Source organism: Rhynchophorus ferrugineus, unplaced genomic scaffold (assembly GCF_030347505.1).
Source record: "Rhynchophorus ferrugineus isolate W39M unplaced genomic scaffold, kcgeb_rfMv2 rfM4, whole genome shotgun sequence".
Classification (NCBI taxonomy): Eukaryota; Metazoa; Arthropoda; class Insecta; order Coleoptera; family Curculionidae; genus Rhynchophorus; species Rhynchophorus ferrugineus.
In genome coordinates this window covers 58179342-58202867 of record NW_027472583.1, presented here as the reverse complement: position 1 = coordinate 58202867, position 23526 = coordinate 58179342, and the positions used below count along the sequence as shown (strand labels likewise).

Below are 23526 nucleotides of genomic sequence, written 5' to 3'. Positions count from 1 at the left end.
GGGAAATAACTTCATTAAAAATCAAATTTATTTCAAAGTAATACCGTTATAATTAATTAAAGTTTTACCACATAGAGAAATGTACAAAAAATATTCTTAACAAAAAAACTCAACTGACTTCAAATAATAAATAAGGAACTCTCTAAAAATTAAAGAATAATCAAACATAGAATTTTAACAAAAACAAACTTATTAAAATAAAATATGGGATAATCAAAAGTAAATAAGGTTTTTATACCTATCTACTATATAAACACAATTTAGCTTAATACCTACCTAAATATACACACATATATATATATATATATATATATATATATACATATATATATATATATATATATAATTTTCTTTTAACTACTACCAACTGACTACTTTGAATTCGGTGCCGAACCCAAACAGTTATATTAATTTAGATTTGTTCTGTTGGTAATGCACCAACTTCAAATTGATGAGTTAGTAGTAATTAAATTAATATTGTAAATAGATAAATAGATTTAGGTAGGTATTAAGCTAAATTGTGTGTATGTATTAGAAAATAAAATACGTGTAACATTAAAAAATATACAGCCGAACATAGGACCTCCTCGTTTTTTGAAGTCGGTAAAAAAAAGCTTTGTCTTCCAAATTAATTTATCAACTTATATGGGTCAATAACATTATACTTCTTCCACTATTTTAAAGTATTATTTGATAACATTGTGGGAGATCTGTGTACGCTCTGCTAACAATAATATGATAATACTTTTAAAATATAGATGATTCAAGTATTGACCTTAATTAAACTAACCATTTTTAAATTTAAACCAATCTTTACCCACGCACTATGTCATATGCATCAATGTAGCATAAATTTTACATATAACTTTATTGACAAATATCAGTTGTTATGACTAAAACAGATCTAGGAAATGTTTTATAGTAAATTCCTAAGAGTTATCGAAGAAGTTATTAATCAAAATAAGCATTAACAAATAGGAACAGGGTTTGGTAGATATGTAGGGTGGGATAACTATCATATCTTTCTGTATCTCGCTGTATTTAACATATTTAGGCTGTTAAGCTATTTCAATATGTAATTTAACACTGCCAATCGTTGTTTATAACAATTGGCTGTAGTAGATACTGCTTTCAGTAGCCCATTAAGAATATCCATAGTTAAAAATTATAATAGTTCCCTTTTTATACATTATTCGATGTAAAATTTACTTATTTTTTTGTGTTGTGTTCCATAACTATTTTTAGAATGTCATGTGGTATACTATTTTTAAATTCACCCTCTGCAATTTTACATATAAATTTCTATTTTTCTTATATTTTAAAGTCTTCTTTTTACCAACGAGGGTATATCTGGACTGGACCTACAGTTTAACGTGGGTTCGGATCCACGGTCCTCGGCATTAAGCCTACCGATTGGCGAGAGCCTGGTTACTGGTGTGACTGTCTTGATCATTTTTCTTATCGAATTTTGCATTCTTACGTTTTCAACATTCACAAACATACATTTACGACCATGTCCCAGTAGGAGTCGCAGGCTATTGCAACAGTAGAAGGTTCGTTCTTGACCACTTCGCCAATCAAGTAAGCCATTTATTGTTACTAACATTATCCTATACTAGTTTATTCAGTACGCTAATGAAAGACCTGAGAGTTGTCATCGATTCCCAAGCAAGGCCCACAATATTTTTTTTGTTTATTACATTTTTATTATTCGCTGCCAAGTAACCTAAAATTTGTCTTTACCATAACTTAAATTTAGGTATATATTTAGGAGGACACATGAGTCCTATCCTAGTGTCTGGTGTAATAATACTTATATATTAAGACTGCTGTTTTCTATTTAATGCACATACAGTATACTAAGTGTAGTGAGTATTTGCCCTGCTCTGGTGTTACTCAAAAATACTTCGATAATAATATAAGAATGTATTCTCTCCTCATGCCTCCCTCATTCGATTCACTAGCTTTTCATAGTGACAGATAACTAGACATTTACTGTTATTGGTGCTTGTGCGGCCTGATTATATGTGAACTGTACATATACAGATTTATTTTCGTTAGTTTTTAATTTCCATGTTTGTGTTCCAATTCTCTTTATTGTCACTTGCCTGCTGTGAAATTTTACTGGGGCCTCTTCCCTATTTTTTCCGACAGCAGGAATCACAGTATCATCAGCAAATATAGCAATTGCTATATTTTCCATTTATGGTATACCATATGTGTAGAGTAGGTTAAGAATTGGGTCCAATACACTTCTTTGTAGTACACCTGCTGTTGCTTCTTTTATTATAGAGCAGGCCTATATATTTGACTCTAAAATTTCTATACCTAATGTAAAATTTTAATGGTTCACTGCGTTGTCTCGATAACATCTTCTTTAGTATATGAACAAGACCGTCATGTCATACCTTATCCAAAGCTTGTTACATCTAAGAATATATAGCTGAACATACTTTTTTACATTCATAGACTGACTTTTTCTCAGTAGATTAAAAGGTGAATTGTTTCTTTCTTTCTTTCAGCTTATTCGCCAGATTTAGTTGCTTGACCTCTAGTTCTTCTCATACTTCAAAACAGTGTTCGTCGAATTGAGAAATTCGAACACGATTCTAAATTACTCATGGTACATTGTTATATCGTGTTTGAAATATCATGTCATACAATTCTCTCTTAATTTTCATGTGATCGTATGATCTACTTATTAAAAAATGCCTAAATTTTTATGAGGTATAATTCGTGGTAAACTGATCAATTTTTAGGAACACGAATTGTTTCAACTTTCAGTTTATTCTTCAGATATAGTTTCCTGACCTTCAACTGATACTTGAAGAACATTTTTCTTTCAAAAAATGTTCCTGAAACGAAGATGTAATGTTATGAGGATTTGTGTTGATATTATGTTCTATATACTTTTAGCTATTTAAAATTGAAATAATCAAAGTAGCGCCAAAATTATTACATCCCATCATTTCAACGGTATCGTTCAAACCGCAAATCAAATTTAAACAATGATCTTTATAGGATTGGCGTTGTAAAATCCTTGACCCTTTCAACATTGTCCGAGAAGAAACCGGTCAAATATGAAACGAAAATTCCCGCGCTACTACCGTTGGATTGTGCTGGACCACTTATCGTGCCGGCAACGGAAATCACCGTTACTATTGATGTTTCGAAGATCGGCGTCAAGTACGATTTTGTTAAAAGCTATTTCGATAAATCCAATTCGAAACAGGATGAAATATATCGGATTAGATCCGGATGGGAAATAGATGGGACAATTTCCTTACCTATATATATAAGAAAAGTTATTAGCAACTTGTCCAATATCTAATCCTTTATAAACGACCCTCCAATCAAGGCAGAGAAATTGCAATGAAGCATTTGAATTGACGGGCAGTGGCGTAGATACAATCTATTCAAAGTTTTTTTAGTAATGCTTCATGGATATTTGTGACGTCGAAACATTGCAATGTTGCCGCATAAACTCTGAGTCTTAGTTCAGTTTGGCTTTGACATACAAGAAAATTCCGATCTAAATAAAATAATTGAACAAAAGTGTTACCAAATATAATTTATTTTAACATTATAGTACATCTAATACGCATACATCTAATATATTTCCCACGCTTTGGAGCGAGTTCATTGTGTGCAGACCACTCGGATGACTGCCGATTGGACTTCGGAGTGAAATGATGGAGCCATGTTTCATCCATTGTCACATATCGACGCAAAAACTCGGGTTTATTACGCTTGATCATCTTCAAACACTGCTCCGAGTCATCAATTCATCGTTGTGTTTGGTCAAAAGTGAGCTCGCGCGGCACCCTCTTTGCATAAAGCTTTCTCATATCCAAATATTCGTGAATGATATGATGTACACGTTCAGTTGATATGTTTAGAGTGTGTGCTATTTCATTCAATTTCAATTTACGGTCATTCAAAATCATTTTTTGGATTTTTTAAATATTTTCGTCGGTAACAACCTCTTTTGGACGTTCATTGCGTTCACCGTCTTCGGTGCTCATTTCATCACGTCTAGACTTAGCATACCAATCCTTGATGGTTAATTTTCCTAGGGCAGTGTCCGGAAACTCGGCATCAAGGGAAGTTTTTGCTTTAACTGTATTTTTTTCTTCAAAAAGCAATATTCTATCAACACGCGAAATTCCTTTTTATCCATTTTTTCGCAATAACAAAAGTTGCTTCACTTCAAATGCTATAATTCACAAATTAATGATTCGACAGCTGTCAAATTTATACACGCATCTTTTGAGGGTTAGGGCTAACTAAAAAACATATGAATTCGCATTCTTTTAACATGTCTGCTTTATTTATTGTGTGAGTGTGTAAATCGTTCTCATATCATTTATTTTGATGTTAAAAATAACGCTACGTAACATTTTGACGAAACTGAAAGGCGAAGCGTTTCCTATACGTCTAATATTATCATTTTTCGTCGCGAATCAAGCCAGCGCTCGACGACACTGCCCTGAAAACTCCAGAACGGCGCCAAGATCGAACACATTTCCACCAGACCGTTCCACCAGTGTCAGTCGGTTGCATTATTTACCAGTTTGTCGTCGTCATAGTCGTCTCGCGTTCACCATCTCTGCTCCCCGCTCGTCTAGAAGCCCGAAAAAGCACGATCCCGAACCTCCCCGACCCGCACCGCTCCGCCCCCCTCGCCACGGCCGATTTAAAATCGGATTCGGTGCCGCTTCCACCGCCCGACCGAACAGTGACCGTGGTTAGTTTCGGTGCCGATGTCGAGGCGTACGTAACCTCACATTTCGAAGTGCGTGCGTGCGCCACTACGCCGCCATGGCCAACGTCGTCGGCCAGCAGCAGCAGCCGCAACAGAACGTGCCGTCGTCCGCCGACGCCTGTCAAAATATCGTTCACACGCTGATGTGTCACCGGCAGGGCGGCGAGAGCGAAGGCTTCTCGCGGCGAGCAATCGAATCGCTGGTCAAGAAGCTGAAGGAGAAACGCGACGAACTGGACTCGTTGATCGTTGCCATAACTACCGGCGGCGCCCAGCCCAGCAAGTGCGTCACGATACAACGCACCCTGGACGGGAGGTTACAGGTGGCGGCGCGAAAGGGGTTCCCCCACGTGATCTACGCCCGGATATGGCGCTGGCCGGACCTGCACAAGAACGAACTGAAACACCTCAAGCTGTGCACGTACGCGTTCGATCTCAAGTGCGACCTGGTGTGCGTGAATCCGTACCATTATGAGCGCGTGGTGTCACCCGGTCTGGACCTGTCGTCGCTCACGCTACATCCGGCACCGCCTAGGACCAACGGCCTCATGGACGTCGAAGCTGATATCGGTAGTTATACGGAACGACTGATATGAGTTCCACAATTAGTTTACTTTAAAATTATTTCATTTTAACGGGACACTTATTGAATTAACTGCAGAAACGACACTCTGGTCCCAACCCCAGACTAATATCGCCATAATAATCTTCTTCATCACATAACCTGTAGTAACATTATTGGACCTATAAGTTAGTTCTAAAGGGTTTTTTAAATCAGACCACGGCTCAATGCCTCGACAATATATCGGAATAAGTAGTAATCAGAAGGAGCAAGGTCTAGAGAATAAGGCGGATGGGGTAGTATTTCCCATTTCAATGTTTTCAAAGGTTTTGCAACATATGGTCGAGCGTTGTTATACTGAAGAATAACATTGTAGTTTCTTGCAAAAAACCTTCCCAATTTTGCTGCTGAAGCAGCATTTCGTTCATGACCAAACGCCTTCAATTCATACGGCATAACATATCCAAGCTTTACACGGATCAATATTTAGTACTGCCTTCAATTTTTTTGCCTGTTCAGAACACTCTTTGACTTCCGTATCAAAATTATCACTTTTAAAACGTCGAAATCAGTATTCATATGTTGAAATCAATTGAGCATGGATGCCATAAGCTTATGGCTTCGTAAAGTTTCACAAAGCATGCAGTGGTCCTCAGCCGATTTTTTCTTCAAATTGTAATAAAAAAATAAAACTCTGTACAAATTCAGACATTTTCTATGCACTGAAAAATTTTTATTCACACTTCGACAAATGATGCATAGTGAAAAATAAAACCTGAAAAAAATGGATTACAACTACACCCGATGCTATTTAATGTACAGTAACACCTGTTACTGCATACATAACAACAACACCCAACACAACAACTGTTGTAAATCCTTTAGAATTAATTTATAGGCCGAAAAATTACGAAAAGAAGCAACGACTTACTGAATCAACTGCCCAAACAACACTGCTAGTCCAATCCCACTCTAATATAAGCCGTTATAACACTAATGTTTCACATCACCACAGCAAACGGTAAAAATATTTCTTACAATATCCAGCGCCGCGTTAGTTGCGCTGTATAACACTTTGCTTCATATGATATTTCTTTCAGTCATAGTAAATTATTGCTAAGTATCACTTGTATCTTCGTTCACCAGTCTACCTTTGATGATCTTCCTAATGGCATTGTTTTTACCAAAATGTCTATGGTCTAGCCTATATGGAATGATAACCTTTCTGTGTTGTCTCTAAACTCCATTACCCTACGGCTGAATAACTACGCCAATGCAATCTGCCTTTGCAAATAGTAAATCATGAACTAAAATGCCTGTGCTCTGAATCCACGAACTACTAGAATAGTAAAGTTATTCAAAGAATGGCTGTTTTCTAATTCTAACAGTTTATGGCTAGAATATTCTACAGTTTAAACTCCCATGTATTTCTCGAAATTTCACTTAACTCTGCTAATAATTGCTCCAAGTAGCTGGGGAACAATTGCCACTCCCATAAGATGTTAAATTACCACTTTACTTTATTAAAATATGTGCAATCCTTACATTTTTAATTCTTTTTTATCATCGACATGCAAAAATCGATAATGCCTCAGTCATAAACTCTAATTTTCCACGTAAAACTATTTTTATGACCAAAGAGTCTCACCTCTTAGTTTCAAAACAAAATTCGATACTCTTCACAAATCCAAGGTTTTCGTATCGAACTTTTTCCACTCCGGTCCTATTTTTTAGCAAAAAAATAGGATGATCAGTAAAAGCACATTTGACAATGAACTATGCCATTTTTACCAGCATATCAACAACAAAATCAGTTTTTAACGACATACAATTTCATTTCAAGAAGATATATTAATATTTTAAGAGCATATAAACCACCCAAATAATATTTAAAAAATGTAAAATATTATTTATTACTTATACTATATATATATATATATATATATATATATATATATATATATATATATATATATATATATATATATATATATATATATATATATATATATATCAAAGGATCAAACTATCGAAAACAAAACGTTTATTTGTATATTTTTATTATCGGGTCATCTGTCACAAAATTCACGTCAGCTTATGAATTTTAATTCATTTTAAGGATGTCGGGTTCGATATTTAAAAAAAAAATCAATATATCGGCGAACAAAAAATATCGATACTTTTTCATCTTTACCAATATATATATTTCTTCGCTCCAACCCTACTTCTTCAAGAAAAATTCACTTGATGAAGGAGACACCTTCAAACAAAATTTCCCCACGTTCCTTAAAAACTTTAGATTTTTAACATTTAATGATGTGCTAACCGCATAGGAAACTAAGGGGGTTTACTGTAATTTTATATAGTAATTGTGAATTTAAGTTTAGGGTAAAAGATGTGGCTCGGTGAATGGAGGTAAAACGAAATGAAACAGTGGTGTTTACATTATGTGACCGTTATTTATTGGCTATATAAAAAAATGTGAAAAATACAATTAGATAAAACGGATGGCAGCGGTGTTACCTGGAGACGAGGCTTGGGCAGTCGATGGTGGCACGTCTAAAGCAAACGATGGTTGAGCACTGAATTAATCGAAATACCCTTCAATAACATTCTAGATAAACGTCTCGGGGTTGCCGCCAGCTATTCATTATCGGGTCCTAGTTGGCGCTGCTGGCACCCAGCCCGTGTTCAACAATCTGGGATTATATTTCTGGGTATTTTGTAGACCGTTATTCCACGATGTAAAATTCGACATGCCTCAAGGTCGCTACATAAGATTATTTCAGTATAGAGTATTGATGAGTATGTATGAGTATTGTCAAGAATTATATTTCCCAATGATAATTTATGATCTCATACATCCTCTGAAATTCGTGTGGTATTATTGGAGCTTGACTGATATGTAATATAGTTAGATATGTTAGTTAGTCATGCCTTGCCCTCATTTACTTAACATTCAAATTAATTCTTCTTCTCTGATATTTTGGTTTATTTATTTTTAATTTCAAAATGTTTTTCAGACTTTTATCCCTCTGTTTTATTGTATTTTATTATTCCCACGCTCAATCCCGTACAAGGAGCTAAACCAGCAAATGTCACCGAGACCAAATTAATAGAGTAGTGTTATGGGCAGGATTGTCAATACCAATTTATTAAGTTCTTCATTTTGGGGAGAAAAAATTTCTATTTCCCCACAAATTCCCCTCAAAATTATTTTAAGAAATTAAACGAATTTTAACCGTTTAAATAATGTTTATTTTTTATTATTTCATTATATGGAATAAAATATAATGTCACGAATTATAATGAATTATACTTTTCCTTATATTTTTTGGATGCATCTTGCGTCATTAAAAACACTACTGTAGCTGTATTTAGTCGATTGGGGTAGGGATGCAGAAAAAATATCGATATATCGATATTTTCTGATATTTTTGCCCGATATATCGATATTTTTTTAGCCGATATTTTTCGAAATTTTTTCAGATTAAATTATATATAATTTGTTTAAAATTTTAAGAAATTTAGAAATAATAGATGCTTTTAGGCTAATATTTCACTCTATTTTTATTATTCTACTCCTATTTTTTCTCAAAAATATCGATATATTTTTTTTTGTCCTATATATCGATATTTTTTAATATATATGGGAATATCGATATTTTTTTCGATAGCCTACACCCCCAGCTTTTTGAAAATATATTTTGAGTCATTGAGCTTTTAAAGCGAAACATTTTTTGTGCTCTCACATATTTATGAAGTACATGAAATCGATTCAGCACTGTCAGCGACGATTTAATTTGTAGCTGTTGGGCTTCCGATGGACGTACAGTGGATATAAAAAAAAAGGATCCCTGAAATCAAATCGCTTGATAATATCTGACGTCAAAGTAATCAAAAAAAAAATTGCAATATATCGCGGGGTTCATCTTCATCTTTCTTCAAATTTTCCATACTTTGTCTTACTTTTAATTCAATGTATATTTTGTCTAAACCTAGAAAACGAACTGAAAACTTTCTAACCAGTTTTCAGATGATTACGTAGGCATTTGGAATTCTTTTTCTAGTATTCCTCCTATATATCGATATTACCCCCTTTTTGATCAGCGTGAGATTCTCCGCAGATTGGGGAATTTCCCACAAGTTGGCTGTCGCCACAACGTTGAAACATCATGTTTCACTTTAGATTGATCTAGGGATGTCTACCATTGCGAAAAATATAGATATTTTCTTTTAATATGTATATTCTTTTACAATAGCTCTATCTTTTTAGGGTAAAGTTTCTTGAAATACGGGTGATGAATCCTTAAACAAAGTTTGATACTCCTGCAAACACAAAATTGACAACGGAAGGTGTTAATAAAAACTAACTAAAGCTAACTAGTTCTCTCTTCTAGAGCTCTCGTAGCAAACTGCCTTTAGAACCCTTTTATTTTTTTATTGTTGCTAATTTACACTGCGCCATGGTTGCTTGCAGCTAACGATTTCAGCTAGATTTTCTTGTGAATTAGTGAAACACTTTACACTATTTAATTTATTTGCACTAATTACAATTTATGTGAACTAACTTTAATTTGGATTATTTCTTCTATCTAGGCTTCTCAACCCTGACCTTATGCATTTGCCAATCACCTTCTCTTCCTACCAATGGTCAATTATAAAGGTTTTTCCATATCCCAAATAAGCCAAAGGCCAGGATAGGCCAAAATATCGCCATAACGCTATAAAAATGCTGATATTTTAAAAACGGTATTTTAGAAAATGACTTTACTCATTTATCCCTCCGGCATCTTTAACAGGAAAAGATATATAAAACTATCGATATTAAAAAAAAAATATTGGAAAATATTGGCCAATAAAAATATTAACAAATCAACATATTTTTTGCAGATCCCTATATTGATCTATCGAAGACAGCTCGTTTATGTTGAATGTTACAACTAATATATCAATATTGTATTAATCGACTTCAAAAAAAGACGGAGGTTCTATGTTGCTCGCCGATTTCTCCGTCAATATCGGACCGATTGTTAAAATTCTTTTTTTCTTCCGAAAGAGTGCGCTTCCGAAGTGGTTCCATTGGAACCAAGTTAGGATCTGATGAGGGAAGGGGGTGAAATCTACAGAAAACCACAAATTTCTAAGGCACGTACAATGCTTTCACGTATTTTTTATCTAAAATAATCAGATATTGATGTATAATGAATGCTATTGCTAACTGATGTGACAAGCAATCGGAAGTAGTTCAGTGTAAAGTCAGTCAGTTTGCTTTTTAAGCACTAACCATATCATATGAGACGTCGTAGAACCATTGAGGACAACTAATTTCTATGATATAATGGTTAGAATATTTTTTGTTTGTGTTTTATTCCTTCATTTTATTTCTCCTGTACTTTTACTTGGGCTATTCATTATAACACTTAATAAATTAACTGCGTAATTTATTGAGTAAATATATAACACTAAAAAGAGAAAAATAAAATATTTTTAACAAAAAAGTTGAACCGACTTTAAGAAATAAATAAAGAACTCACCAAAAAGTTAAAAATACTCAAACTTAGATTTTTAACAAAAAACAATAAAAGTTTTAGAATAAAATATGTACATAACAATCGTTGTAATAACTAAATAAAAATAAACAAACAAAAATAATTTAACCTATCTACTACACTTACTTTATATTCTAATATATACACAAAATTTAGCTCAATACCTACCTAAATTTAAATTTTTTAATTATCTATTTACAATATTATTTTAACTACTACCAACTGAACACTTTGAAGTCAGTGCTGAGCAATAAATTAGTTAGTAGTAATTAAAATAATATTGTAAATAGATAAATAAATTTAGGTAGGTATTAATCTAAACTGTGTGTATATAGTAGAATATAATATTTATTTAGTTATTACAACGATTATGTACATTTTTTATTTTAAAAGGTTTTTTGTGTTAAAAATCTAAGTTTGATTATTTTTTATTTTTTAGTGACTTCTATTTCTTGAAGTGTCGTTTAGCAGCTTTAGTTTTATTTCTTTTTTCAGCTTCCTTGAACATGCTATATAAATGTACATATTTTCAATGGAGCTTCAGAGCAGTAAAATTGCATTAGTGCAAAACACATCGCTTACTCAGACTCGCACGCGGACAGCTTGTTTATATTCCGTCCCGTTCACTTCCTTTGCCCATTCAGTTTTACTGTACGTTTCGATTGTACTAGATAAGACAGTCTGCGTTGTTATCAATATTATTTACTAACGTTCAACAGCGCCGATGCGTCATTTAAGTTCAGATAAATACTTTATAGATATGCAAAAAATGATTCCCAGGAAATTGCTGACAAGCTAGTTAGATATGTTGCCGAACAGGATAGCGGAAACCGAACAGGATAATTTGTTGTTTTTTGCTCTGATTATTCATGGTGATGCGATAATGCCTTAAGACACAAGCATCCGCACGATAGGCTGCTATGCTACTGGTTTTTCTCACCAATCTTTTTGATATGTTTAGGATTCGGCAACAAAATATTGTTTCCTATGTAACAGGGCTCTAATACCTGGAAATATTTGTAGGGTTGTTTTTAAATCCAGGGCGTTTAAATATATAAAAACGGAGATCAAAATAAATTTTTTTTTTTTTTTTTTTATAATTATATACATTGTTACTAGTCGTTGCCGACTAACCTACAATTTGTCCTTATAATAGCTTAAATCTAGGTATATATCTAATAGGACTCATCAGTCCTACATAGTCTCTAACATAATAATAATTGTTTTAACACTTTGAGTTTTTTCTAATGCACCTCACTGCACTACACTACAACACACTACACAAGTTCAAATGGTTTGGTCCTTTTGAGTCTGCGTCCGGTTTTGGTGTTGTCCAAGAGTTGTAATACTTCGAAATTAACATGAGAGTGAAGTCTCTCCTCATGTCTCTTTGCAATTCTTTTAATTTCTTGATTGACAGTCGGTATCTGAAGATCTCGATGTAAATAAATGGTCCGGTAATATCTGGGTGCACCTACGATGCTTCTTAGGACTTTGTTCTGGAAAACTTGTATTAGATTTATGTTGCTTTTTGCGGAACATCCCCATAATTGTATTCCGTATGTCCATATAGGTTTTAATATTTGTTTATATAGAAGTAATTTATTATGTATAGTTAACTGAGATTTTCTTCCAATTAGCCAATACATTTTTCTATATTTTAACTCAAGTTCTTTTCTTTTCTTTTTGACATGTTCCTTCCACCGTAGTTTTGCATCAAGTGTCATTCCGAGATACTTAGCATTATTGCTGTATGGTATGACAGTGTGGTTTATGGTCAATGGTGTAAGCGCGGCCTGTTTATAGGTGAATTGAACATGCACAGATTTGTTTTGGTTAATTTGTATTTTCCAGATTTGGGTCCATTTATTTATAGCGTCAGTAGCCTGTTGTAGGTTTCGGGTTGCTTCTTCGCTATTGTTTCCGACAGCAAGAATAGCAGTATCATCAGCAAATGTAGCCATTGTAATGTTTTCGATTTGTGGTATATCACATGTATAAAGTAGGTACAGAATTGGCCCCAGTACACTTCCTTGTGGTACACCTGCTTTAGCTTCTTTTATTGTAGAGTAAGCTTCCTCTTGTTTCACTCTAAACATTCTGGCTGTGATGTAAGATTTTAATAGTTCGGTGTGTTGCTTCGGTAATATTTTCTGTAGCTTATGGACGAGGCCTTTGTGCCATACCTTGTCGAAAGCTTGTGCTACATCTAAGAATACAGCTGAGCATACTTTGTTATCTTCATAGGCTTTTTCAATAACATCTGTTATTCTATGCACTTGATCAATCGTTGAATGTTTGGTAATAAACCCAAACTGGTGTGTTGGTATTAGGTTTTTTCTCTCTATAATTGGTTTTAATCTTTTCAAGAGGAGCTTTTCAAATACCTTAGCTATCATCGGTAACAGTGAGATAGGTCGATAAGCTTTTATATCATTTGGTGATTTTCCAGGTTTTGGAACCATTATTATTTCAGCCATTTTCCAAACGTCTGGGACATATTTCAGTCGAAATGCTGCATTGATTAAGTTAGTGAGCTTTATAATACCCTTTCTTGGCAGATTGTGCAGCAATTGCCCTGTTATTAAATCATAGCCTGGTGATTTATTTGGCTTGATGTTAGTTTTAATAACGTTGGTGACTTCTTTCGGAGTTGTTAATTGAATTGTCGAATTTTCGCCGTCTATGTCCGGTAAAGTATGTTCAATTTCACTTTCGTTTGGTTTGAAAGTTTTCTCTAAATGGTCAGCGAATGCTTCTGCTTTCTCCAGGTTGCTGCGTGCCCAACTTCCATGCATGTTTCTTATCGGAGGACTATGTAGACAGGATCGTTTTAGGTATTTAGTGGCTTTCCAGAGCGAGTAGTCTGTGTTCTTGTCATCTGTTAAATTTCGTAGATAGTTATTTATGGAATTGTTTTTAATTTCCAAAATTTCCCTCTTCAACCTTTGTGTTATGTTGTTTAAGATATTCTTATTTTCAGGTGTTCTATTTTGCTGCCATTTTTTCCGTAGTTTTCGTTTTTCAGCTACCATTTCCTTGATTTCTTTCGGGTAATTTATTCCTTTGGTTGAAGTTTTAATTTCTGGAGTGTTATTCCAAGCTGCCTGTTGGATGTCTGCAACGAATTTTTCGGTTTCATAATTTAATTGGTCTTCTGTCTTAAGGGGAACATTTAGTTGAATTCGATTGTTTATTTCTTCAACAAATCCTTCCCAGTCTGTCCTCTTGTTGGTTAATGTTGGATTTTGTTGTTTTCTTATAATGTTTTCACTCAGCGTCAAAATCACAGGTGTGTGATCTGAACTTAAGTCAAAATTTTCTTCAACTTCCATGTAGTTAGTGGTTATGTTTCTAGCTATAAAGAAGTCTAACAGGTCTGGAGTTTTCTCTGGATCGGTAGGCCAATAAGTTGGTTTTCCTGTCGACATGTAACTGCACCCTAGCTCAGCAGCTGCTTTATGTAATTCATTACCTTTAGTTGTCGTCATTCTAGATCCCCATCTTGTATTTTTAGCATTGAAATCACCACCGATTATAAATTTTTCTCCTAGGTTGTTTAGAACATTCAAGTAATTTTCTTTTTTTTGGTTGTATCTTGGAGGGCTATATATGGAAGCTAATGTAACCCTGTATTTGCTAGATATAACAGTTACTGCCGTTACCTGATTTTCTGCTAAACTGAGTCCGGGTTCTTGATGATGGCATATATTATTTTTTATTATTATTGCACTTCCTCCTCTTGCTGTGTTAGCTGGATGAATGGTGTGGTAAAAGTAATATCCTCTAAATTTAATAAAGGATTCCTTTGTCAAATGGGTTTCAGATATTAAGCAAATATCTATTTTTTGCAATTCTAGGAATACTTGTAGGTCAGCGTGATGTTTCTGAATCCCATTAGCATTCCAAATTGCGATGCGGATGTCTTTACTTGCCATTTTTAGTTCTTGAGGCCACCGCCCTATTGTTTTCGAGTTTAAGTAATCTTTCAGAAAACGATTCAATAATCTTTTCCTGGTTGTCCAGCTTTGCTATAAGTTTCAATAGCAGTTCGTTGGTTGTAACGTCTTCTTTTTTTGTTTCTTTTTGAGCGGTTTGGTTTATGCTTTGAGCATAGGTCATTTCATCGTTGATTTCGTTGTACATTTTTGGTTGTTTATTTTGAGTCACTGTTTTTTGCTCTTTAGCCTGACTGATTTTATTTCTTCTCTCTTGGAATGTTTTCGCAACTACGCATCCTCTGTAGCTTGCTGGATGCGCTTCATTGCAATTCGCACATTTCGCTTTTGTTCCTTTGGGTTTTTTGCATTCTCCCGTGATGTGTTTTCCTGAGCATTTTACACACCTTGGTTCCCTTTTACAGAATTTTTGTGTGTGTCCATGTAATTGGCATCTCTTGCACTGTGGCACAAGATTTGCCTTTCTAAGAGGTTCTATTTTTACTTCGACTCCTAGAATTTGTTTAATTTCATAAATTGCTTTTATGTCCGTGTTATGTTGGAATGATAACATAAACAGTGGTAAAGGCTTCTTCTGGACAACTATTTCTCCATTGTTATTTTTATTTCGTTCTTTTTTCAGGATATTTGTGACGTCAGTACATTTAAGTCCATTTTTTATTAACTCTTCCACTATTTTAGTAGTTTTAGCTGTCGGTGGAAGCCCTCTTGCCATTACTTTAATGTCTCTGGTTTGCTTATCTTCATACGAGTGCCATTGTAATTTTAGGAATTCCAAGCACTCAGCAATTTTCGTAAAAGTTTTACGACATTCGGCGTTTAATTTGATTTGTCCATTGTTTAATGTTGTTGCTCTAAATAGTATATTATTTGTTTTCATTGTTTCATATAGCAAGTCAAAGTCTGTGACATTACTTACTATAATTGGAGGTGGTCTCGGCACTTTTATTTCTTTATTCAATTCTTGTGCTTTAATGGTTTTTGGTTGTTGTGGTGAAGCTTCAGGTGTGTAGTTTGCTTTTCGTTTCTTATTTCTTTTAACTGTTATCCAGCCTACTTCTTTTTGCAATTCTTCCTCGTCTGTTTCATAGTTTACAGGCAATTTGTTTTCAGTGCACTGGTTCACTACGGGAATGCTAGTTGGATTGTATGTGTTTTGGTTTTTTATTAGGAGTTGTAGTGCATCTAATTGTTTTTGCATATTTGTTAGTGCAATTTCCAGATTCCGTCGGGCTGTTTTTTCGTTAATATACGCATTATAGAGAGCTTGCTCATTTTGCGTTCTCTTATGGTTTTCTTGACAAAAGATTTGATTCTGTTGTGCCAGATAAGCTTCACCTGACGTTGAGGATTGTGTTTCCATCTCATTTAGTCTCTGGTTCTCTCTATTAATCATTTTTATTTAATGAATAGTTTAATTCACGTTTTTACAAAAATTTCAGTACCGGTATTTGTTTCAGAACCGTTATAACGCCGCATTTGTGGTACAGATGATGCACCTCCGACCCTTAACAGCCCCCAAAATTTTACCTTTGTTACTTTATTGCAGTGACCATCGTTTTAAACACATTTTCACTAAACATTTAACGCGCAGTTTTAACACTGTTATTGTCGTCACGGTTTTTACTTATTTTTTAAAATCGCATTTGTGGCACAGGTAGTACACTTTCAAATTTATTACACTGACCGTCGCTCCAAACACGTCTTTACTCTACGAAGGTCGAACGACAACTGTCATCAAAATAAATGATATAATAGCTACTTCACTACATAGTATAAAACAAAGTCGCCTTTTCTGACCCTATATCCCTATGTGCGCTTAAATCTTTAAAACTACGCAACGGATTTTGATGCGGTTTTTTTTCAATAGATAGAGTGATTCAAGAGGAAGGTTTATATGTATAATACATGCATAATATACTAAGGCAACATTGCTAATTTTAGAGGTTTCTAACGTGATGTCGTAAATTAACCTATTTTTTAGGCTTATTTAGCAATTAGCAAAAACGCTGCCTAACCCTACGAGTTAGATCAAATTAATGTACTACAGTATTGTACACCATAAAAAGGTCTACAAAAAAGTCCGCGATGGTATATGTTTATCTTTTAGGGATAACCCACATTAACCATTTTTATTGTTTACTTTTTACGTGAGAAAATGGCTTATTTACGAAGCTATTTTAAGCAATACGGCATTAATCCTTATCGAATTAAGTACCTTAAATACAGTGTGCAATTAATATAGATCAATATGGTTCCTTACAGCATGTAAATTAAACAAATATTTTCGGAGATATTACAAATTTAAAATTTGCGTTTAAAAATGTGTAATGTAATAAAAATTGTATGAATTTAGATATTCCAAAGATAGCAGGAAATCTTCATAGTAAGTATAGGGGAAGAGGAATTGTTTTACTCCAAATTTAATGCGTGCAGGCCAAGGGCAGTAATGAATGAACCAAAAATACTGGATCGATTTTAATCATGTTTTCATTGAGTGACATAGGCATATATATTTTATGCCCGTGCAAAGTCGGAGCGGGCCGCTATGTTTTTATATACAACGTTCATATTTTTTCTGTAGTGTATTTAATTTAGTATCAGCATTGCACCCGTGCGAAGCCGGGGCGGGTCGCTAGTACTCAATAAAGCAAAATAAAAAATGCAAATACGCGTGCGATATCTTGATGTTCGAGGTGGTCGGGTGATAATTCTGCAAACATAATAAAAACGTACCTGAGCAACTAATTTTCAGTGACAAAAGTAAAATTGCCATCTATAGGTAATTAAAATATAACGGTACTGAACATCAATAATATCATGAACGTTAAAATCAATGTACCTCATTACAATTGAAACATCGAAATGGGATAATATATCTACTTATGTTCTCTTTTTGTGGATAGGTTTAGCGCAAACGATTCAGCACCATCATCCTCATCCTGGTCAGCATCAGATCATCAATCAGCCGCCTCCACAAGGAATGTACACTATGCACATGACTAGCATTCAGATGCCCAAGGAAGAACCTCGACTACCTCAGGAACCACAACCTGATCTCTCTAATTGGGGTGGTGTTACGCTGCATCATTTATCGCAACCAATCAATATACCCCAACAAATAACTCAGGTAACTGCATTTACATAATAAAATAAATTTTATATTTTATATATTTAGTAATAGGGAAACTTATTAATTAAGACCAAGAATACTTAAGTCTTGTCACACAAAATACATGTATTGGAATCAGTCCTTTATCTGCTATACACTTGCAACTTACCTACTTGGAGACAGAACTGAATCAACAGAAAAGCTTAAAGAGAAACATGGCGCTTGAAAACAAATCATTGCATATTGATTTTACCAACAAAAGAACCAAGTACAAGCCCGTATATATAAATCAACAGGTAGTTCCGTATGAAACTACAGCCAAATATATTGTATGTAAAATACATTCCCAGATATTTTAGCATTGTCTGCTAGTGGGAGTTCATAATTATTCATTTTTACTGAGGGATAAGTTCTTATACAAAGGGTGCTCATTTGCTCTAATACGCAATGTTTTCGACCACAATTCGACATTTCGACGTTAAGATTGTTTGAAGGTTTCTTGTAGCTGATATTGGATCCTCGCGTGATGATAAAACCGCTATATCAGCAGCATATATTGCAACATTAGTGTTTCTTAAGTTCGGTAGATCATCTGTATCCTATAGATATAATGGACCAAGAACACTGCCCTGCGGAACACCTGAATATATTGGATGTAGGTCAGTGTATTCATCACCCTGTTTCACAACAAAATGTCTGTCTGTAAGGTATGATTTCAGTACTTGAATATGCGTATGGAGCAAAAGCTTTTTCAATTTAATATGCAGTTCACTGTACCACAGCTTGTTGAAGTTTTGAGAGGTATATCGAGAAAAGCAGCGGAGCATTATTTTTTATCCTTTAGGTTTTTATTAATTTGGTTGACTAATCTATGTATTTTTTTCTATATAAGTACATTGTTGATATGTTAGGAGTTGCGCATCATGCGACCTCTTGTATATTTTTTGTTATATTTATTGCCGCTATTTCTGTATCTCTTTCAGTTTTGAGAGGTAAATTTAGCGGTACAAAATTGTCTAGTTTCTCTCTAAATAATGACCAGCTAGTTTTACTGTTATAATGACTGCTGAGTGATCAGATGATAGATCAAAGCAGGATTCAGCTTTTCACATTTCTTTGTCAATTTTTTTGTAACACAAAAGTCTGTGGTATCAGGAATTTTATTTCTATCTGACGGCCAATATGTTAGCTAGCGAGTAGAGATATGCTGTATATTATGTACCTCCATTGTTTTGACCAATCCTCTGTCTTTTGGTGTTATTAATCTAGAACCCTAGAACCCCACATTACGTGTTTTGCGTTGTAGTCTCCTCCGGCAATTAATCTATTACTGAACGTAGTATTGATCTGCATTGTTATTGTGTTTATATGGACACTAGACAGCACATTCTTAATGGCTCGTGTACTTCTTCAATGTATACACTGGTGGCTTGTAAATAGTCCCCCCTGATTTTCGTAAATAGTCCCCCCTGATTTTCTCTCTTTCATGCTGTTTTATATTTTCATGGATAATTATGGCTATTTCTCCATGTACTGGATGTTTTGGGTGATATAGCCTGTATTTCGGAATCGGTAATTTTCTAACTATACACATTTCGGATACTATCATAAAATCAATACTTTGTTCACATAAGAACATTTTAAGTTTACTGACATGTTACTGATATGACATGTACATGTAACTACATTAGGCTAGCTTGATAACGAGGATACCGGTTAAATTCATCATTGTACTCATTAAAATAATATGTAATAGTCATTAAATTAAGTACAACATTAGTTTACAAGTATGTACCAGAAATCACTTTTCCAGACAATCTTCTACATGTCATTGTATAACATAAATTCGATCACTTATTGTTCTTTGAGCAGATTGTGGAACGCTTGAAGAATAATAATCACAATGAAAAATAATATGATATTAAAACTGTATGATGTTGTTGCAGCCGCTTAACATAACCCCACCAGAGCAACGAAACCTCCACTATTATAACGGCAAGACTGACCAGGGTCCCCAGAACCTTTTAGAGATCGCTCAGCCCCAACCCAATCAGATCCAACAACTCACCCCGCAACAGGTACAGAACCTGAACGCGAACAACGCGGGTCCCATCAAGAACAACGTGTTCCCGACGAACAACTGGGAGCAGCGTCAGAATATGTCGATACAAGCCGAGCCTGTTAATACTGGATTGCTATCCAGTCAGCCGCCGCCGGAATACTGGTGTTCGATCGCTTATTTTGAGTTGGACACTCAGGTAGGCGAAACATTCAAGGTTCTATCGAAGATTCCGACGGTTACTATTGATGGATACGTCGATCCCAGTAAAGGCAATCGATTTTGTTTAGGTGAGTTCGATAGTTTTCCATGAGTGCCTCGTATAAAAAGCTATATAAAAAAACATCATCAATGCTAAATGCCCCGCGTTTGTATAATCATGTTACTTTCATATAAAAGTATGTTACTAAAACTTGTTTTCACACTGTTTTCAATATAAGATCAGAAATGTATCTGATGAGATATAACATTAATTAAAATAACTATCAGGTAATTCTACCTAATTTAAATTAAGTTTCAGTAATCTACATTGTATTATTTATCAATAATTACTACAGCACTGAACATTATAACAAAGATTATTTTCATATATAATCTTTCTTTACTTTTATGTTATAAACATACATATGGAATAAATTAACAAAACTGTTTTGACATTAGCATGTGTATTAAAATGATAACGAACAAAATTAGGTAATTTACTTTTTTTTACAATTTAGAGTCAGTATTTACAATCATTAAATTAACTATTGATTTTTCAGAACTTAGATCTATAAAGTATATAATCAAAATGATTCATACAAAGTTCAACCAGTAAAATGTCACCAACTCAGCAACATCTCTTATAACGTTAATTGTTAAAGACTTTAGTATTTATTAATGCTTTAAAATTTTTACAAATTTACTGTTAATAATTTATAATTTCTTCTATTTCTCCTATGAGTGCCATCTATCAGGTCAATTAAAAAGTTCCCGGCCTGAAACATACATGGCACTACTAGAATTAAATCCATATGTTTTTTATTTAGCCATAACCCTCAAAAGATGAGTGTACTAATTTGACAGCTCTCGGATCATTAGTTTGGCAATTTGAGTGAAGCAACCTTTGTTATTGTAAAAAATACGGATAAAAAGGAATTTCGCCTGCTGATAAAATATTGCTTTTTGAAGGGAAAAAATACATTTAAAGCAAAAACTTGGCTTGATGCCGAGTTTCCGGATCCTTCCCCAGGAAAGTCAACCATCAAGGATTGATATGCTAAGTTTAGACGTGGTGAAATGAGCACCGAAGACGGTGAATGCAGTGGATGCCCAAAAGAGGTTGTTACCGACGAAAACATTTTAAAAAATCCACAAAATGATTTTGAATAACCGTAAATTGAAATTGAACGAAATAGCAGACACTCTAAAGATATCAACTGAACGTGTACATCATATCATTCACGAATATTTGGGTATGAGAAATCTCTGTGCAAAGTGGGTGTCGCGTGTGCTCAATTTTGACCAAAAACAACGACGAGTTGATGATTCGGAGCAGTGTTTGAAGATGATCAAGCGTAATAAACCCGAGTTTTTGCGTCGATATGTAATAATGAATGGAACATGGCTTCATCATTTCACTCCGAAGTCCAATCGATAGTCATCCGAGTGGACTGCACCATTTAAAGAAAAAGAAAATGCTGCTTCACCAAGACAATGCACCGTGTCAAAAATCCATGAATTGGGCTTCGAATTGCTTCCTCATCCACCGTATTTTCCAGATCTGGCCCCCAGAGACTATTTGCTATTCTCAGATCTCAAAAGAATGCTCGCTGGGAAGAAATTTTCGTCAAATGAAGAGGTGATCGACGAAACTGATGCCTATTTTGAAGCAAAGGATAAATCGTATTAAAAAAATGGTATCAAAAAGTTGGAGAGTCGCTATAATCAGTATATCACCCTTGAAGGGGGAGTTATGTTGAATAAAAAAAAACTAATTTTTCCAAAAAAAATTATTTTACTATGGTAGGCCGGGGACTTTTCATTCTAACTGCTGTATGTCTCGTTACTTCATTTATGTATTCTATAGTCTCTATCTTTTATTCACATTTCTTGCCTAAAATACATATTGCAAAAACAATAGATGCATTAGGCTGATTAAAAGAATAACTTCTTTACCTAAATTTTGAAATAAAATTGCATCGTTTTTTGCTTATTTATTCCACTCTTTGATCTCACCGTTGCAAATGGCTTATGGCTTTTGTTTATCTACTGCTTTCTGCTTTTGTCTTATGTCCCACACGGAAACTAACAACTCATCCGCCAATGAAGCTATTTGATGATTCCTAACTTTTATTTTAAGCAAGTTTGAACAAGACATTCCCTGTAAAACACAAGATGATCATACAGAATTGTTGGGAGTAACACAGTAGTCATAACATATAAAAACTACAATTTTATTTGTATAAGAGTTTGTCGTTTTGTATAATTGCCTACAATTTTTAAAAGTAATTGACACGTTCATCTCAGGCCATATCAGTCATATCAGGAGAATTTTGATCAACCGATGATTGTTTATATCTTGAAACTTTAGCGTCCTTTACCAGTGTTGTCTAATAGTTGTAATAGTTTGCGTTATAAGAACTCTCTCTTCATGTCTTATTACAAATGCGAATCATTTCAATAGTGTCTATCTAGTTCCACGTACAATATTTATTCTTACATTTTTCGGAAACATTTGTATGTAAAACAAACAGAATGCTGTCTGATACCTGTAACCGAATCAATCTATAAAATTTATTTTGTGTTGGTACTGGTCGACACTGTTGTCAAATGTCTATAAAATTCTTCAAAACATCAGTGATAATAATTAAAAGTTACAAACTTAAAATATTCTAAACGAATGAATGAACATAATGAATTTTCATTATGTACAGGTAATTGAAATTTCTTTCCCGTTAACCAATGTATTTTATATTTTTATATTCCAGTTAGTTATCTCCAGTAGTAAGTATGACAACGCTATCAGCAAATGTAGCCATGTATATGTTTGAGTTCAAATATTCTGGTTGAGATGTAACAGTTTAACAGTTCAATGATTTACTTTGATTGATTTTTGTGGTGCTAGTGGGCTTAGTCCCTCGTGCCAAACTGTCGGAGACTTGAGCTATATTTAAGAATATAACTGAATAGGCTTTTTCTATACTGAGACGGATCAAACCCACGTTCAGGTATTTAATTGTTTCACTCTATGACTCGTTTTAGATCGATCAGCAGAAGTTTTTTAAGTACTTTAATTATTACTGATAGCGCCGCTTTTAGGTTCAGAGGGATTTTTTAAAACATCATATTTTATTGATCACATAAGTTGGAAGGACAACCAGATATCTTGAACAGCTTTATATGATCCGTATGCTTGTAATTTTGAAACTAATGAAAACCTACACTGATTTCTGTAACATTTGACCAAAAATATTAGATGTTTCCACGTGTTTTGATTAGCGATATCTATTTGTAAAAATGTGAAGTACCAGTGCCA

The 23526-nt window shown here is 34.2% G+C and overlaps 2 protein-coding genes across 6 annotated transcripts in view; one reads left to right on the top strand and one right to left on the bottom strand.

Annotated features, from left to right (window-relative positions):
• LOC143196094 (uncharacterized) overlaps window positions 1–23526 on the bottom strand; it is a 127675-nt gene that overhangs the window by 25568 nt on the left and 78581 nt on the right. The gene's annotated exons all lie outside the window — the stretch shown is intronic.
• LOC143196092 (mothers against decapentaplegic homolog 4) overlaps window positions 4558–23526 on the top strand; it is a 30144-nt gene continuing 11175 nt past the window's right edge. Inside the window, exons 1-3 of the mRNA XM_076403679.1 lie at window positions 4558–5335; window positions 17745–17968; window positions 19897–20299. Of these exons, the coding sequence (XP_076259794.1) occupies window positions 4822–5335; window positions 17745–17968; window positions 19897–20299 (1141 nt within the window). The 5' untranslated portion in view covers window positions 4558–4821. The remainder of the gene's footprint in view (window positions 5336–17744; window positions 17969–19896; window positions 20300–23526) is intronic.